Consider the following 19,975-nt stretch of genomic DNA (forward strand, 5'->3'; position numbering starts at 1 on the left):
CATATGCGCTTTGGTTTTACTTTCTTACTTGTCTGCTCTTACTTTGATTTGTTCTTTTTTCCTTTGTTTCTATTTATTTTTAGTATTTTAGTTTTTTTTAAACTTTGCCTCCTTTGCCGTTTTTTTTAGAAGATTTCCCCTATATTGTTGTTCTATTTTCGCGATGATTTTTTTCCTTTTCCTTTTCCATTTCCCTTTCTCTTATGCTTCGTCTCATCAATCCATAATCAGATGAGTGTTGTACTAAAATACGCCCTAGTGCTGATCTATCATTCTTTACTTAGTCAATTTTACTAGCTTGAATCAAGTTACAGTAGAGGTAAATGTATAAAAATAAACCGATTCAAGAAGAGATCGTTTCGAAGTGAGTTGGAAACGAACGACGAATGAACGTTCTGAGTTTGTATTGTTATCAACCTTCTCTTATTTTTTGTTTTGTTTTCTTCAAACGCATTTCCCCATTCATACTCACACACACAAGTATATATATAGAAAACGATCAACTTGATAAGTACGCAAAACGAAAACTTAGTATTTATGGGACCATAATAATCAATTGTAAAAGAAACAATCGTCTCCAACATGTGCATTTCGTATATGTTTCAGTTGTTTTGTTTCGTTTGCAGTTATTTATAGAGCTTGATATAGTGTTTCAATAAATTAACAAAACAAAACGACACATATTCAAGACACGGACCCTTCACAATAACTACGAGCTAAAACTTTATTTTTTTTCTTCTTCTTCCACTGCATCAGAGATTGAATAACTGCGGTCTGGTCCTTTTCAGTTTCTGATTTCTATTTTGTTTCTTTTTTATTGTGTTTTTGTTTGTTTTTTTTTCTCTTTTTTTCTGTCAATTTTGCCTCTATCCCACTAAGAGGACCTTTTAAGCACTACGTTTTTTTATATTTAATTTTATTCTTTGCTAGGGACAGAGTGCAACCAAAGAGCAATTCGTTCAAAAGCACTCGGGCAAACGAACTGGTATTATCGTTTTTAAACATAACCTTCCGCTCCCCCCACTCTGGCTGGCTGACTGACTGAACTGACTGTGTGAGAAACTGTGATTACCTTTTGTTTTTTCTACGAAGTGTTAGCTAATTTTAGCAACAGTTTTGTTTGTTAGTATTTTGTTGTTTGATTTCGCAAAACCGTTAGATGCTCGTTACATGGTCTATATATATATGAATAAAACTGCAATAGATTTTGCGCCCAGAGCTAATGCGCAGAATGGCCATAAAACACGTGGCCAGAACGAACGGAAACTATAGCGACCAACCGTTGTCGCTAAGCTTTTTTTACTTCTTCTCCTCTCTCTCTCTCTCTCTCTCTCTCTCTCTCTCTCTCTCTCTCTCTCTCTCCTCTCTCTCTTTATCAGCAGAAAAAGCATTCCTTTTCTACAAGAAATAATTTTTGTTTAACTATTGATTTTGAACTGCAATTTCCTTTTGTTGTGTTTCTGGGTGTTTGTGTGTGTGTGTGTGTGTGTGTGTGTGTGTGTGTGTGTGTGTGTCTGTGTGTGTGTGTGGTATTTGTTTCATCCTGCATCTTTGTCACCATTATAGTTGTGGCTTTCCATTCATTGTTTGTTGCCATTGGAAAGTAGCATAGGCTTGAAGCACGTTTTTGTCTTTTGAGAGTCTATTGTTATTGTGTTCCTGATTAGATGCGGAGTGTTCATGCTCTTACCGATGCCTTTGCAGATCGATTTTCGGCTTTTATCTTTGCAAACGGATGTAACACACTGTGACATTTTTTTTTCTATTAGCTTCTTTATCTGTGTTATAGCTGCTTTTCAACTTTTATTATTTTGCATTGGAATTCTGTAACTACGGGTATAAGGATGTGCAGTTATGTTTCTTCTTTCAACTGATCTTCTTGCGATCTATTGCTAGCCGATCGACATCACGACTCATTGTATCGTATATATGAATAGCATAAGTGTGTGTGTTGTTTGTTTGCTTGTTTGTTCGAATAAGATTGTTTTGCTTTGCGTGCTTTATATCTTACTTTGCTTCATTTCTTTTGTGTCTGCTTGCTTCACACCACCATGCCGCTTACTATCCGGGAAGTAACGGCACACATTGCTCGGCTACCACCACCACTAAAGAGTATCATGCGCGTACGTACGCAATCCAGCTTCTGTGCTGCGTTATTAAATCGGTCCTTCATTCTGCTACTGTTTTGCTCTATGAGATCGGAAAGACCTTGTGTTAGATTTTCTCTCCCCTAACCGCTTTATCATTCCATTGGCAGCTGGATATGATTTTGATAAGAACGTTCCTTTACTATTCTATACCAATGTCACAATCTTCAGCTCCTCCCCTCTCTCTCTGCAGAACGCAATAAAATATCCTTTTTCTCAACATTTTCTTTGCTGAACTAAAAACAACATACAATCGTGACGGAAACAGAGCGAAACACGTATTAAACAATGCAGTTTTATGACAAATACGATTCTGTTAGACAATATAAATCACAACAAAAAAAAAAAAACTAAACAATTAATGATCGGTTGGTTTCGCTTTCCAGTTTCCTGTAGTTTGTTTTTGTATACCTTTTCAACCGATCTGTTGCTTTCGTTTATACACTTCTGATTTTGTGTACATGATTGCATGTGAAAGTAATATATAAGTTTATATGTAGTTTGTAAAGATTACTTAGATTTTTTTGTATTGTTTTATGTATTTTTTTATTCGTCACATTTTGAATTCATTTTTGTCTGCTAACAATGCACTTTTACTTGTTTTGCACATAAGTTTGTTGTTTTGTTTCGTGTTTTGTGTAAGTGTACGGTTCCGGTCTGGTTTGTTATGGTTTCAAGGGACTTGTTTTAAAAATGGTAAATTGTATTACATGTCAATTGTTTAGTTGTTTAACCGTTTTTTTTTCATTACGCATGCTTTTGTTTGTGCCTGTGTAGTTACTAAGAGAGAAAATGATTTTTTTTCCTTTTTTTGCATATGTGATTACGACACACATTTATTCTCAAATTTGGTGTTCTCCTTTAGTCTGAGGGTGTGTGTGTTGCTGTGTGCTTGTGTGTGTGTGTGTAGATATTTTTAGTTTTAGAACAATGGGAAACATTTTTTTTTGTCTTCACTTTTGTTACGCAGTGTTTCTATATGTCTTACAACACAGTTTCTATATGTCTTACAGCTGCTGTCTTGTTCGTTTTGTTTTGTATTGGTTTTACTTTTCGTGTTCGTGCTGCTGGGCCAGCGTTTCTGGTCACATGTTTGCAAAATTTTGCTACGAATTTTCGCGTTTGTTTGCCTCTTTATAAATCTTTTGCTAGCGTTTATTACTATTAACTTTTGTTGAGTATAAGTGAAATGCCCTATAGCGGATTTTTACGAGTTTATCCTGCGCTCTGCTGTTTGTGGGTTTGTTTATTTCTGCCTTTTTTCTCCTTTTGTTAAGGTTCAATCTAACAATGTTTGCTGCATCAGTTTTGTGTTCGTTCGTTAAATAAGAGTGTTAGAGTTAGCTAATATGCCTATAATACACGATAAAGTTCACTGCTTTCTGTGCCGCGGACCTGTAGTGGTGAAGTGAAGTGTCATATGTATGATATATAGTTTTTTTCTTCTTTTTAATTGTTTACTTAGCCGCTTCTTCTTGAATTCATTTGAATTAGGGTATGGATTCTGCGGGATAGCTCTAAATCCGATTTGATTGCATGATTCTCCAACGATAAGCTACACTACGAAACAAACCACACCATTCCTATTTTCCTCACACGAAACCACAAGTGACGCGTGTGGAAGGGGGGAATGAATCAACCACTGGTCCACGCCCTACCGATAACATACACATAGGGCACAATCCTTTACCGCATTGCATTGTAGATGCACGATGTAATTTAACATTACGAAAAAGAAAACAGTATCCATACAGTCGCTGCATCGCACGGGATTTTGTTTAGCAGCGAATACGGAATCGTTTTTGACAACACAACCTGCCCGCCCATTAATCCGTTTTTTTGTTGTTGTTGAACGACATACAGAGTTCAGACCAAAATCAACATTTAAATCAGTTGTAGTTAGTCATTTTCTCGCCAGTTTTTGTTTTCACTTTGCATGCATAAAGTGTGGTAGCTCAGCCACTTGCCAGTTAGCTTCCAGTCCAATTAGAAGTTGCGTTTAAATTACTTATGCTGTAATATGTATATTTTCCTTTCCATTTTATTATTTTTATTATATATATGTATATATTTATATATATATACTACAATCATTTTAGTCATATACGTCTTCCTATGTTTGTCTCTATATATTATGTGTTTTCACTACTCATCTGTTCTACTTCTGTCTGCGTTTTTTTTTTAATTTTCATTCATTTAAAATAATTTATCAGATGATTAAACATATACTTTTTTGCTCGTCTAGCCTTGCTCATGCATACAGACACATGCATGTACGTGAGTGTGTATATATTATGTATATGATTTTTCCCATTTACTCTAGAGCTTCATCATTTAGCTCATCTCGGAAAAGAAACTTTAGCAAACTTTCTCGTCCTAACTGTAATGTTCGTACACACACACACACACACACATACACACACACGTTATAGAGTGCGCCATTAAATTTGCTTAGTCTGAGAAAACTTTCCTAACAGCAAAAGCTAACTTTATTTTACACCTTTTAACAGCAAAAATGGATCATTACCTGGAAAAAGCCATTTCTTACACCTTTTCCCGTTCATTCGCGCAAATCTAATGAAAACAACACACGAAACGTATTAAAAAAAAAAGAAAAGAAATCAGCAGCCATTTGCCTGCCGCCTTTTAACAATCATACGCGTTTTTTTCCGTTGCTGCTGCGTGTAACAGGCGCACAGTATGCAAACTGCAGTAGTATACCTTTTCCTAGCTTAGAAAGGTGTGACTGTTTTGTATATTTCACATGCGAAACGCGAAATTGAACAGCAACGTGTTCGCCGGTAGTTTGCCTGTTTTCTAGGCGTTTACATAGATTCGCTGCAGAACGAGCGTGAGATCGACAAGATCGTCAGCAACGTAGATATGCGACAGCATCAAATCTTACATCTACGGTATGTGGTGGTTGTGTGCTAGATTTGCAGCAGAACCGCCTCCTTTATACAATGACTTCTTCTTGCCAACGACAATGACATGTCCAGAGCAGAATATAGCCAACAAACGCACCTCTCATCAAAATCGATCGAAATCGTGTGATGGATGGATCGTCGCGCTGCACTTATGCTTTGGGCAAAAGAAAAGAGCTTTCGTCGATGTATATCGCATACTAATTTTATAAACTGATTACAGAAACGACGTGACAGCGTGTGCATTCCCCCTTTACCGCAAACAGCACATAATGCACAATTTGCTTGATAATGCACCATAGCAAATAATGCGCAATTACACCAATTAAAAAAAAAAAAGAAGACAAAAGATGTGTAAGACAAATTCAACCCACTGCAATGTCAGAGTGTGTGTGTGTGACGGTTGACTCATCGGAACAGCCCCAAAATCTGTAAGCTTACGGAACTAACGGCACGATCAAATACGCCAACCTGCATTTCGCGCGTCGGGTCTGATTTATTGGCCTTTTTATTGTAGATTCCTACATATTTTACGGTACGCCATATCGTTGAACATGGTTTTTTGTGTTCTGTCAATGACGTTAACGCAAACGCCACACACACGCGCATCTTTCGCAATCTCGTATCGGTCCGGCCCTTTACCTAAAACGGTCTTCTGTTTCAAGTCATGCAAGACCCGTTTGTTTATTGATTGGACTTGGCGTGATTTAGTAACAATATATTAATCATCATTTCCTTTCCATAATGGTTGTTCTGTTGGGGTGAACCGTTGCTCTGTGATAACATACTAAAAATTAAATATTTAATCAATAGCCGAAAAATTGCAAATTTCACACATGGAGGTATACAAACGATTTACAAACCCAGCAAGGTACTATTGAATCGTTAAAATAAGTCTACCACTCACCATCGTTGTTGGGTCTTAAAACGTGCGCGTGTGTGTGTTTTCACAGCGCTGGCTTACTAGGGGTTGCAATACAGCACCTGTGCTCGGTTCTAGAAGATTTCTCTCAACACAAAAGTATGTTAAATACCTCTCTACACATCCCCGCGCTGTTTGGAACTGTTGCAAACATTGTTCTACTTCATATGCCTTTTACATACAGATATTGGGGGGTGGTTTGATTTTTGTTTCATGCGTACTTGTGTGCAGTAATAAAATTCAGTTTAACCATTTAGTTTATGTTTCTTTCACTTTGCATTTTATCGTAAAGAAACTAAAACAAAGCTATGTGAAATGTACATACACTCATTGCTAACACACTACCGGCATTCTCACACCGCAATCGAACGGCGTTGTTTTTCAACCACCCTGTTTGTTAGTGTTAGCCACCCTGTTTGCTAGAAGTGCCCCCACCAGCTAAGGGAGTGCGCGCGCTGCAGTAATCTTCGTGGATATAAATGTACAACTTTTATTTTGTGTGTAAGAGAAGGTAAGTGTGGATGGTTTGCGTGGGTTTTGGTTTAGAGAACGTAAGTGATTCTCTAATAACCCTTAGCAAACCATACACACCACTCGTAGGGCTTTACATGATTTTACACTCACACTAGGGCATCACACTACACACGTTTCTGCACGGTACTTTCCGTCTAAATGATGACTGCTTCGAAGTAAAAAATAAAGAAACAAAAAAGTCGAACAAAACGATCAAAACAGATTAACTACATCTTCTGTGTTTGGACCATACCATTACGAACATCCGCACATGCCACGCGTCGCTTTGTGTTGCTTCTTTAACATGTTTTTTAAATGATTTTTTCATGTTGCACAGCGATACATCAATGTATAGCATTCTTGACGATCCCGATGCTTTAAATAATAATTAAAAATAAATTTAACATTAAACTTTTACACACATACCTCGTTACTTTGCGTAACCGCTATTTCTGCACTAGTCCCATATGTCCGACATTACGCACAGCTAGTTTTGCTTGTTATCGATCAACATCGCTGCGTTTGCAAGTGCGATGATCCCCTTTCCTTTCGGTTTTACTACTTAATTTTTTTTAACTTTTCATTGATTTTGTGTGCCGTTTGCTGGCCGTGGTTCTCAAAATTGCGTGCAAACACTTGTACACAGTCGCTTCCTAGTGTCTACGTCAGACAGTAACGCCCAGTTCGAGTGCTAGAGGACAAGTATTGTTTTCCCTTTAGTTTTTCCTTGCACTCTTATTCTGAGCATGCTATTATTCTCCTCTAGGTTTAAAGCACATTTTGCTCCTTGTGGCTGGTTGTTGTCGTTCGTACACAATTAAAGCTAACCCATCGATGAGGTGGCAGCAGAAGGCTGACAGGTGTTTGCATCACCCCCACTTGCGGCTGCCATATCGTCCGATCCAACGCCAGCGCCGGCGCTACCACCAGCTGCACCGCTACAGGATTGCTGCGCCAAGTTGCTCGCATCGCCAGCGCTACTGGCACTAGCTCCACCGCCACTACCTCCAACGCCACCGCTGCCAGATGAGCTGCCGGCACCACCGTTGCCACTGCTGCCGCTGCCACCTTCCATCGATCCGCTTGACGATTGTCCTGCCTTGGAAGCGGCCTCGTTTTGGTTTCTGGGCCTCAGAATCAGGTTCAGACTTGGCTGAATGGCAAGCTCTAAAAATGTGGTTCCAAAGCAAAAGAAGAACGAAAATCCATAAAATTGTCCTATGAGCGTGTTTCACATATTCAGCAGCATTGATCTCTACACCATACCTTGCTCGGTGAAGTTGAACAACGGTGGAAATTCGCGACCGTTCGGCAGATACTTGCTGCCTTCTCGCAATTCGTTGAAGAACGGATGGGCACATGCTTGCATCGGAGTAATTCTCGTGCCCGGCGTGTACTCCAGCAGACGGGAAACCAGTGCGATCGCTTCCGGTGGGGTGCGTGTCCGGAACACCTTAATAGAGTGTAAACCATTAGGAACATATTAGTCAGCGTAAGTCTAGTAGCGATCGAAAGAAACGCATTGCATTGCGTGCGTCGCAGTCCCATCAGCGTGACTAGCAGGGGGGAAAACACGGACACATTATGCCAAACTGGGTCAGAACTGAAGGAGGCATCACAAATTAGCAAAGGGAGGATATATTAAACGTGAAGGAAATAGAACAGAAGGCTATCCGTTCGGCACACCGGTGGTAAATAGTTGGTAGTGAAAATAAAGAAAAACTACACAAAGAAACAGAACTCTTGCAACTCGTTAAAAGTGCTTACAACCGCGGAAGAACGTTTCCACAAAGACACGCAGTCGTAGAATTGGCAGAATGAAAATGCTGACATAGAGAAGAAAAGCAATAGAGATCCGTTGCGTAGGAAAAAAAAAGGATAAGCGATAAACAAAACCCATTGAAGCAGCCTACATCAACCGACGAACAAGCGATGGATTGGTTCAATTAAAAGACTCGATTCGACTCACTGTTCAGTTAAAATAAATAGAGCGCGCATGACAGAGTGACATGAAATCAGTGCAACGGTATGGTATGGATTTGAAGCATTGGAAAACAAAATCCAAGCGCATTACGCTCTAATCGAGCACTGCAGTGCAGCGCAAGAACGAAACGCATACTTTTTAAGAAACAATGGTCTATAGTTGACAGACGAAAAATCTACGAGATGATGATACTTCAATGGCTTGATTATTTGTTTACTGGTAAAATTTCGTCACGATGAAAGATCGAATGGACACAAACCACAATTTATGCGATTAAAGGTGCTGTGTTAAATTGATCACGTCCCCGAAGCGAATGATTTTACGCTGATTTCAATTTCAATCCCTACTCAAAGGGAGAAGCAGCAGCTCAGAACGTTAAAACAGATAAATGAATTAAAAATCTTGATTAAAAAAAAACATTATCAGACAATCACACTTCACCAGACCAAACAGAAAACTGCGTTTAGTAGAATGGTTGCGCGGCTGTACTTGGTTGTCTGAGTATGTAAGGAGATTGTGATTGTGAGTGTGAGTGTGTGTGTGTGTGTGTGTATGTGTGTGTGTGTGTGTATGTGTGTGTGCGTGCTTGAGCGTGTGTAGGTGTGTGTTTGTGTGCGCATGGTATCATATTGTTTGTGTTCTTGTAAGAAAATTACACCATATGCATACACAAAGGCATTTAAGAATAAAACAAAATCAAACACAGTAGTTAGCTATACTCCATTTTTTCGCTATGCCATTTTGAGACAAAAAAAAAAAACATTCTAGAGTGAATAAATGAAGTGCTGACAGAAAAGTATACATTTAAAAACACAATAAAACCCAGATGAAAATAACACTGAAGAATAAAATCAACACATGTTATAACATAAACAAATTATCTTTCCGCATACTAGCCCTCGTCTAGGATATGTAGGAGTACATGTTCTCAAGGGTCTGTAGCTGTGCTTTCGAAAAATTTCGTATTAGTGCGCTCATTCGATGAAATTGATTCATTTGATGTACACTGAACGATTGCAAAAGATTGTTCATTGTCTAACTGCTACTTGGCTACTTGTATAAGATAAACGGAAATGAACTGTAAACGAACAGGATGCGGCAGTATTTTTAAAACCATTCTTGGTCATGGTGTAGAAGTAGAGTAGTATTGGCTTGTCGTGTATTTTGTAGTGTTGGTAGTGGCCGAAATGAGCGTAAGTATAGTAAGAAAAAAAAAAGGTAGGCTAGCGGTAAGTTCGTTCGTTTCTTATTTTCGACTACAAACTTCCATTTCTTACTCTAATACGTTGGTGGTCGGTCTTGGTCGTGGTAGGGAAAGACATTCGCTCTAGCATTAACTGAAATGAGTCGAAGCGAATCGGACGGAAAATGATTTTCGTTTTGGCACTGTTGAAGTCGACTAAATACTGCATAACATTGCACAGCAACCAACTGATTGGCCACTGATTGCACAACAAGCACACACGTGGCACTGTTCTCAAAGCACAGGAAACACGAGTAACGGGTAGGAAACGTTCACGTAAACGGTTTTAAGGGGAATGAACGTAGGAAGTAAAAAGCCTTCGGAGTTGGATGCAAATATACACCCTGGTTAAGCGAAAACCTCTCGTATCTGGTGTGTTACAATTTCAGGAAATGGATATAGAAGAGAGAGAGGGAGAATCAACACAAGTGGGTGGTAAGCTCAATCCAAAAGAATGAATCTGCATGTGCGATCTTTAATGATCCGTAAATGGGAGGAAACATTCTCACATCAGATGGATTGATAAGGCTGGGAATGGAAATGCGGGAAACGACAAAAGATTCTATGTATGCTGTGAAGTTGATTCTCAATGCTCAAAACAAGCAGCGTGTCCTGAGGAGTTTGGCTGCTGATGAAAAAGCACTCCCACAATCAGCGCGTACCTTTTGCCATGGATGACTCTTGATCTGAGGGAATTTGAATTCCGTATAATTGGGATTCATCTCTTTGATCTGCTCCCGTGTCGGTGTGCCGAGGACTTTGATGATTTCCACCAGCTGATCGACGCCAGAATCTCCCGGGAAGATTGGTTGTCCGAGCAACAGTTCTGCAAGCACGCATCCTGCACTCCATACGTCTGTTGCAAAGCATCGTTGTTTCACATTGTCATGAAATGAGAAAAAATAAATCAATAAGGTGTTACGATGTAACATACATGTACAAGGCATATCCATTTCTTACCAATTTTAGTGGTGTAATTGATAGCGCCGAATATCAGCTCCGGTGCTCGATAATATCTGGAGCAGATGTACGACACGTTTGGCTCACCGTCCAGCAGCTGCTTGGCGCTTCCAAAGTCGCACAGCTTTAGCACTGCCGTCTCAGGATTAAGCAGCAGGTTCTGTGGTTTGATGTCACGGTGACAGATACCAAGCGAGTGAATATAAGCAAGACTTCTGAATAATTGATACATGTAAATCTGCACGCCAGAAATAGACCGCCGCCGGGTGACGAAGTTGCGTTGAAGGTGAGAAATAGAAGAACAAAAACAAACAAACGTATAGGTCAGTAACCTACATACTGCTGACAGATGTAGTTTCTGGTCCACTACTTACTCGGATATAGTTGATAGGTATCGTTAACTTGTTCTTAGCATAGTGACGGGCGACTTTATAAACCGTTTCTGGGATATATTCGAGCACTAAGTTCAGATAAACTTCGTCTTTCTGTAAGGGGGGAAATAGACGCAAAAACAATCATTAGTGTACACAGAACGGCTTTGTTTGTGAGCAAAATACTTTTTTTTAAATTGTTAGTAGCGCACAACTTCAAACACTTTTGAAATGTATCAACCAATCTACACATCAGCACTATTATCACCAAAAAAAAAAAGCAAGCGTTTGTGTTGCTGAAAGGAAATAACCACAATTGTGACCAAAATAGCTCAAACCATTAAGAAAGTATATTAATCAATATTAGGGTTGATACATTCAGTTTGTATCGTAGTGTAGTATATATGTTTTTTAAACAGGTTTTATATCTTCAGAATATTTTGTATTTTGTATGTACTTGACAATGTATCCAACATATGGTATGCACACTTAATTTACATTTTTGAAAACTTAATTTGAGTGTTTTATGATCCGGTTGATACTGGTTGTATAAATTCATGCGGCCTGAATCTATTTTGCAGTATCACGCAACCGGTTCGTGCGCTGTACAAAAAGTCCATACGTTAACGTTCTTGAATACCGGCATCCATTTGTGCAAACAACTGTAGAGAATCGTGACGTCGATAAAACAAAATTGACAGGAATCTCTCGTTTGAAAATTAGCTTCAATAAGAGCATTGGAGTCAATATGTTGATAGTTCTCGATTCAAATCGTTACGAGCCTCAGATCAGTGCAAAACAAGTATAAATTTGCACTTTTACAGAGGCATCATATTTGGACAGTAAAAAACAGGTTATATAATGAAATCATTTATTTTTACACGCTATTATTCACACACTCGAAACGGACATACACACGCCCGCAGGATGTTTTCAAAGTAAAAACAAGCATACAAATTTTGAAACTTAAAACAAAAGTCCTAGTAAGGTTTTGTCATTACAGGACGGGGGATAAAACATCGACGAACAAGTTTATTTACTAGCAACCGCGCGCCATGAATGGATTTTACTTTTAAAAATAGAAACTCACATATGATCGTGTGTTGCAGGGTAAATTAAATGATCGTATCGAAAGGGAGTATTTAACTAGTAAAATAACAAAACCACACAATAAAATTCATTAGCACACGGGAAAGAGGTTTTACTTGGCGGTTGTGTTTGATTTAAAGTAGCATCAGTACATTCCACATGGGAGCTAATGAGCGGAAACAATGTGTGTGTGATATGTGCGTGGTGTTCGATTAGGGCTATTTTTTTACTAGCCCTAATCTCCGTGTTTTCCGTTGCAGGAGAGCATACTGATCATTCAACGGATGTTAGGAAGGGAAAGGTAAGCATTGCTTATCAACAACGATCCAATCATTGCCACACGGAGCATGGGGAGCATTATACAAGTGGGGGCGCCACACGCACGAGCACTCCGCATCAGCTGCATTTTATTGCAGTTCGCACGTCTCTGAGGGGAGCTAGCGGTGTGCATATTCGTTTTTTTCACATTCGTTCATACGATTTTCGTATTTGTCTCTCTACCTGCGTCTGCAAGGCACCGGCGAATAGTCCCATGTCCAAGGGAAAATCATCACGCTGTAGAATGTGTGGATTCAAAATGTTGCATGGAGGATGAAATTTGGACATGAACGGGATATGATGGTAATCAGGGATATTTGATCCAAATGGAAGTAGGTGATTTTAGTTTTTAAAACGAATAATGACGATTTTCAATGAAATGTATGTTTAGTGTTAGAATAAGTTGAAATAAAAAAGAGAAAAGAATATCATTAATACAAAAGTGGAAGACAATTGCCATCCTTTTTGAAGCTATCGGAGCAAGATTTTACGCAAATAGCACGGATGAGAGAAAGAAAGAAAAAAGAGGAACAAAACAGCTATTCAGAAGGCAATACCAGGATAGTGAGATAGTGAATATACGTTATCGAGACTGACGAAATGTTACTTTGCACAACGTATTTCATCGTAGAAATGGATCCAATAACATTCAACTTTGCGCAAATACCTTCAATTGTACATATATTTAAAGCAGAAAAGTACAACTTTAGCAGGATTTTGGCTTTTGATCAGCAATGGTTTTTGCCAAAATGTGAGAAAGTAAAATAATAAAATAGTCTAACGGCTCTAGCACATAAACTAGAAACTCCGACGCTCTCCTAGGGCTACAGATCATTTCCGCCGCACTGTGTGAACTTGCCACTGGACTCTCAATACATACCTTTTCGCCACTCGAGTAGAAGAAATATTTTAGCTTAACGATGTTACAGTGTTCTAGTCGTCGCATGATCTGTAGTTCACGGTTCTGAAACGGGAAGGGAAAGACAAATTAACACATCAGTACACACGTGTGGTTAACTAGGATTGCTCCGTAAGGTGGCAGAATTGTCTAGAAAATAATAGAACAAACGGAAAGCTATGTTGGTGAATAATTAATACAGGCCCAGGTCGACGACAGATGGCCGATTAGCAGGGCAAAAGAAACCAACCTTTGCTTTGCCTTGCGTGTATATTCTGTAACACTAATCAATAATCCTTATTTTTTCACGCGTTGTATACGGTACCGCTTGTGATGAATATAACGAACACGACTCAGCTAAAACGGACCAATTGCTTAAGCAACCCTTCAATGGCAATAACAATAATGACAATCATCATAATTCAATAGCAAACCCTTCAATGCCTCTGTTTACAACAGACAAAAGCCAAATAAAATACCTGAAAGCTTTCAATTTTATGGCCACCGATTTAATTCAAACCTATCTAGCGCTGGAAGCCCAATTCTTGTCAGAATTCATATTGTACTCGATAACTTTTAACAATATTTTCTTACACTCACACATACAAATCTTCATTTGAGCTATTTCCAATCGATAGACGGTGTGGAGAACTAACTGTGAGTATAACAATTAGACTTCCGATGACGTCTAAAATGATTCTACCTAACCCGTCAGCGGCATACATTAGAAGGTACATCGATGATGGACATAGACAGACAGAACTGTGTTTCCACAATCGATTGGATCAACTGAAGACGATCATCCGAATTATGTTGGGTGCTTTTGATCATACAACATTATATTGACCGTTGGTTAAAGGTAGTTATTTATGGATTTTGTTGATATTGTTTTTGTTTCGCCTATTTTCGTGGTGCTCACTATATGGAGAGAGGTGTATCATGAGTCATCTTTATTTGTCTCCTTAGCGTGTTGACGCATTGAAAAAACGTGGTATAAATGTATTGGACACAAACAACCCGTTCTGAGTTCGTACAAGTGTTGTTGCGAGCAAAGAAAATTGTCCTAAATAAAATGTTTGCTGAGTGTTTCTACCTCTACCTTGATTAATCGATTATAAAGGCATCCTATAGAAATATGCACAATCAAGGATTTTTTTCTGTGTATGCGGCGGTTAATTCACATGTAACCGCTAAACTGCAACGCATGAATGAATGCACGCTTGGGCGAATGAATGATGCAACGAGGGCATCCTGTTGAGACTCCTAATTAACATCTCAAAACAATTTAACACCGCCGCACATCGCTGTGAATGTGAGTCGGAAATAAATAAATTTGTACTTGGTGAAACAAAAACAACACCTATCGTGCATCCCATATCTCGCTAGGCTGTGCCATTTAATAGTATCCTTTATCCCGTACACAGGTACAAGCAGTCGGCTGGAAATAGTTTCCATTGGTACCATATGCCACCACCGCGTTCAACAAACCCACAGGCTGCCGTGTTGTCATGCAGTTTAATCGGCCCAAGGTAGCATAATTGAATTCATGTCGATTTCCCCGCTGTTGCAACCGCCGCTAATAACATCCTAATGATAGTCATATTAGCAACGCCCTTCTTCGTTGCTTATCACACTATTGCATGCATGTTAGTGAAGCATGTGCGGTCACATCCGTCGGTGGTGGACTATCTTTTCTTCCGTCTTATTCAGCCACACACTTACCTTAAATCGTTTGTCCTGTAACACCTTCTTGATAGCGACTAGCTCGCCCGTATCACAGAGTTTCGCCTGGAAGACGACACCGAAGCTTCCATTGCCAATTATCTTAGTATCTGTGTATGATACTTCCTGTGGTCTATCTGGGCCTTGTCCGGGTGTAGCTACAACCGTCGTCACTTTGGAACCGTCCTTACCTGCAGGGAGAGTGAGAAGGAAGAAACAGAGAAGATGCAAATACGATTAGAAATATGATTGGGGTGTTAAGGTGAGCGTGCTGCAATCAAACCAGCTAGAGCGCGAACTTTGTAACGATGCTACAACGCTCGGTGACAGTCAGGCGCAAATCAACTGGCGAAAGAGTTTTTACACAGCGCCTTTCCCTTCTGACCAGTTCCGGTGTTGGTCCTGTATAAAGAGTTGCACTCTTTTCTACTTCAGCTCTTCCTAGTTTACGCCCTAATTAGTGGTAGAAGTTGCAAACAAAAAGGTAACAAAAAACAAACTGTTCAACTAACGTCTGCCTGGCCTTGGCCCAAAGGTAAAGTAGCTTTGCAAGCTTATGGAGAAGCTTTGGTGGATAGTCTTAGTTGTATACCATCTTGACAGGAGCTTTGACATACAACATTTTCCATAGATTCTGCCTGTGACCGTGACGGAAAAAACGTTGGTCTACTACTGCGTACGCCTTCTTACAGGGAGCCGAAATATCGATCGGTCGAACTACACATCAATTGGAGGTTTGCGTTTGAACGTAAAATTATAATTTCACCACAATCTTGTAAGCACCTTTACTTGTTTCTATTTTTAGTGGTCTATAGCTTCATGAACGATACGTCACATTTTGAGGATGGAGAAATTCTCTGCCCGTGGCCCGTGATGCCGGTTCCACACGCCATGATTTATTTATTTGCATGGCCCAATGTAAAACACCATCAACCATCACACACATTATTGGCGAAACGTGAACCATGCCGGCACACACTTTGCTTCCATTAATTGAAACACAATTGATTGGATTTCTTTCTAGTTGGTGCTAGCTTCTTAAAAGTCTCCAATCGATTGAATCATATTTTATTGGACATGAGTGACGCAAAACGCATTCAGGTCATCGGGCGGTGGTCAGGTTGACGATGTTGCCGTCGTTAACCGTAAAGGTAAGTAGGAGAAATTCTGTATAATTTATGCCAATCGAGCTCGCGTTGGACTGTTAAAGCAGCGGTGCTTTGTGGGTGCAAAAGAATGTTCTCATTTGGGTTAAAAATGGCAGTGGCATGCGACAAGTCGAGGTATGTCTCCATTTTTTGGGTTCTATCTAGGCTGAAAGCTTGATGCCTTAAATTGATTTAAAAGCTAAAATATTCTAGGTTTAAAACCTGAGTTTGGAGAATGATTTTATGTGATGTGTTTACATACATTTTCTTACTATTTTGCACTGATCTGAAAACTATTGCATCGATATAGACGCGAGCCATCAGAATGCCCAATACTATATAAGTAGGGGTTGAACTTCAAACAGCACCTAAGTTGCCAACCGGAACTAGGGCAATCGAATTAAGATCGATCATGCTGACCGACCGTATGCACAACTCCACTATGGCAAATTGAATTGCAATTATGCAAAACATTAGCCTATTTTCACGAAATTTATTTCGTTGTACACATGTTACAATTAAGTACAATAAGAAATGGGAAGCATTCATAACGTGATATTTCTAAACGGTACAGTGCAATGAGCAGCAAAATTTGACTTGTGGTAACTTGGTAAAATATTACTATCCTTAATAAAATACCAGTTCAGCTCTGATACACACTGGCAAACGACTATTATGCATATAAATTAAAAAAAAAACACAATTAGTTGAAAGGTCTAAAATTGTACTAATATACATAGCATACAAGAGGAAACGCGTGTTGCAGTGCAAAATAAGCATACCGGGTGAAGGTTATCAGCCCACAAATAGCAGCAGGTTATCTTGGGTCCGAATAGTCAGACAATTTACCATAAACACAATACGACCGTCCTCTGAGACCTTGTAGTGGGATGTGCTTATATTTGTTTATATCAATCACATTTAGTGTTTGTGATCAATTCATCTAATGTGATCAAATTGAGCAGAAACTTTTGCTTCATCATTTAAACGATATGATTCAATACACAATTTAGAATAGCTGAAACTATTTGCACTGTTGCTAAATAGTTGTTAAAAACCATCGATCGTAGTAACATTCTGTTAGCTGCTTTTCATAAAATGTTGATCGACGTTTGTTACCAACTCCCATCGGCGATGGGTTTAGCGATCGTAGATAAGAAGTGCAATGGAAGCGAGGAAAAGCTACTGGTCATGATATTACGATAATGACGAGCCTCCACCATGTAAAGTTTACACGAATTGATAAATGCTGTATCAGTAAAAACGACGCTAATTTTTTGTGTGACTCTCGTTATTTACTGTTTTATTTCGACCATGATAGATAAGCCGCATTTCTATAGAGCAAAGCGGGGCAACGCGCACCATCGCGAAATCAGTGGTCAATAGTTGCTAACCGTAACACGATTGACTTTCGCGATAAAGCTACGAGTAGCGCGTGATTTAGCCACAGAAAGTGCAAACTATGGTGTGCTCCCATTGCATGCTCTATAAAACTTACAGACGTTTAACGGGGAGCTTTGTGTAGAGATTGGCGGCTGTAAGCCAGTTAGCTTTAGTGATTAGGATAGTTGAAAACAAACGTATGGCAGACAGTGACACGCATTTCATTTAGCCAAAATCACAACGCAATACAAAGAGAGCGACTTCCGCAAAAGTATGTTTAAAGCTGGACGCACGCTTCACGAAAGGGAAACGCATCAGGTGTTATTGTAGCGCCGAAACGCACCGAGACTTATCTCTCTTTGACACAGAAGCGACGAGAGCGTTCAGTCAAACATTGCTGAGGTTGTTTGTATGTTTGTTGCTAGCTCCTATCACCTAGAATGTTCATTATCTTCTCTTCGTCAGTCCTCTTTTGCCCTGAACCCTATGATTGTGCAGTCGTCCCATATTTACATCGCTCTGTCCACAGTTCGAGGATGATGCCTTCATCTCTATCTGGCACATCGATGTTTACTTAGCTTCCAACTTGAAGGGGAATTAATCGACGCAAAATAGTCGTGACAGCAACCATTTTGGTCACTCCATACACTCCAGAGCAAAGATGGAAAACAAACACCATTACGCAAAAGTACCAAAACATGACGCAGTAACATGAAAGTGAATAACAAACATCACAATTATTCGGTGATGCTTAACAAACACAAACAGGTTTAATCTAGCAGTAGTCATAGGTAATTAGTCATAGTTATACTACAGCGTCCCGTGTTCCATTTGTGGACGACCTTTTCCCAATGCCGGAAGTACTCCGTTATAATTTTGACCAAAAGTCTACGCGCAAAGCGGAATTACCTCCAATAAGAAAAGACGGGAAACGGGCCCCATACCCCTAGTTGCGGAAGTCGGAATTAGACAGCACGCGGCTAGCACGTAACTAGATCGTGAGTGGTCGTGTGCGATCGTGGTGGGCGCTGGTGTGTTTCCTTTTAGTAGCGGTGGTTCACCATAAACTGAACCCTGGCGCTAAGGAGATCGAACGTATAGGTTGCTCGTGCGTTTCATTGAAGAACACTGCATGCCGGTTATGCCGTTTATGTGTGGTCGGAGTTCAATGGTAAAGGCTGCAATCGATCGTTTTCCGTGTAAAGTTTGAACGGGTTTTGCAGCGGTGTATGGTCTCACTTTCAAGGCTCCCAGCGTTTCGCGCAATGGCTACAGCTATGTATCTGTGCAATTTATAAATATTACTTATTGGTACAGTTTAGAGGCTGCTGATAGCGTGTGATTTGAGCATCGAAATGTATTAGTCATTGTTTAAAAATATTAGAAATTAGCTTCTCCTACGACTTCTTCCCGTAAACAGTTCTAGCAAACAAAAACTGATACCAGTACCACACGCACACAAACAAATGACACATGCCAAATGGTTGATAATTATTAACATGCGCAAAGCCGTTACATGACTTAGACGGACTGTCGTGTTGCCGCTACACCGATAAAGCTTTTCGATGGATGACGGAATGATTGCGAGTCGGTCGATAACTAGCTCTGACTGGTTACATATCCCCCCCTCAACTGTGGGATTTTTAATTTGCGTTTACTTGCAAATTGATGAGTCAAGGCTTGATGCAAGATCAAATGAACAAACATTGGTCACCGTTAAACTTATAGCAATTTTGTAGGTTTATCATTATATCAACAATGCAGAAAGTTTGCCTTTGTTTTAACCACTAAGTTTACGATAGTTTGTAGAAAGATGTGGATTTTCATATAATCTAACTTATAAGGAACTGATTGAGTTTTAATTCCCGCCTTTTCACGATACACGTTTTAATATCACTCATAAAAGTTTATTTCCACACACCGAACACACCATTGAAGTATTAGTAATGTTTACATGATTTGCGATCACTACTCAACAAGGGACAAGAACACCGCACCTCTGACCAATCGTAATGTCGTCTCTTCCTACATACTTATTTGCACATTAATCAACTCGCGTACTGCTTGACGTCAATGGGGCGGTGTTTGGAGAGGAAGCTTGACTTTCAAAAAACCTTCGCTTACAATAAACAAACTGCAACTAAGGTAGACATTATGGGTCTGGTAAAAATAACAGTCACTGCAATACGTTCAATAACTTTTTCTAAAGCTGGTCAGTGTTTTAACAGCCATATAAAGTTCTTTAACGACACAATTGACGACGGAGAACTTGAATAGTATTCCTAATTAAAACTTGTTTTTATTGATTGGTTTACTCGGTATAAAATTTTTAAGAACCGTTATTATTTCTTTT

At 39.5% G+C, this 19,975-nt stretch overlaps 1 protein-coding gene across 6 annotated transcripts in view; it reads right to left on the minus strand.

Annotated features, from left to right (window-relative positions):
* Positions 1 to 1,315: 1,315 nt before the first annotated feature.
* LOC120949236 (protein kinase shaggy-like) overlaps positions 1,316 to 19,975 on the minus strand; it is a 28,926-nt gene continuing 10,266 nt past the window's right edge. For 3 of the 6 annotated variants that reach the window (XM_040366407.2, XM_040366408.2, XM_040366409.2), the window contains exons 3-11: positions 15,092 to 15,282; positions 13,352 to 13,435; positions 12,655 to 12,708; positions 11,068 to 11,178; positions 10,694 to 10,931; positions 10,396 to 10,589; positions 9,768 to 9,827; positions 7,773 to 7,959; positions 2,423 to 7,673 (exon numbers count right to left, since the gene is read on the minus strand). In XM_040366407.2, the coding sequence (XP_040222341.2) occupies positions 7,330 to 7,673; positions 7,773 to 7,959; positions 9,768 to 9,827; positions 10,396 to 10,589; positions 10,694 to 10,931; positions 11,068 to 11,178; positions 12,655 to 12,708; positions 13,352 to 13,435; positions 15,092 to 15,282 (1,463 nt within the window). In that variant the 3' untranslated portion in view covers positions 2,423 to 7,329. Of the gene's footprint in view, positions 7,674 to 7,772; positions 7,960 to 9,767; positions 9,828 to 10,395; positions 10,590 to 10,693; positions 10,932 to 11,067; positions 11,179 to 12,654; positions 12,709 to 13,351; positions 13,436 to 15,091; positions 15,283 to 19,975 lie in introns of all 6 variants that reach the window. The other 3 variants (XM_049605628.1, XM_049605627.1, XM_049605629.1) reach the window with 3 other exon arrangements.

This window comes from Anopheles coluzzii, chromosome 2 (assembly GCF_943734685.1).
Source record: "Anopheles coluzzii chromosome 2, AcolN3, whole genome shotgun sequence".
NCBI lineage: Eukaryota > Metazoa > Arthropoda > Insecta > Diptera > Culicidae > Anopheles > Anopheles coluzzii.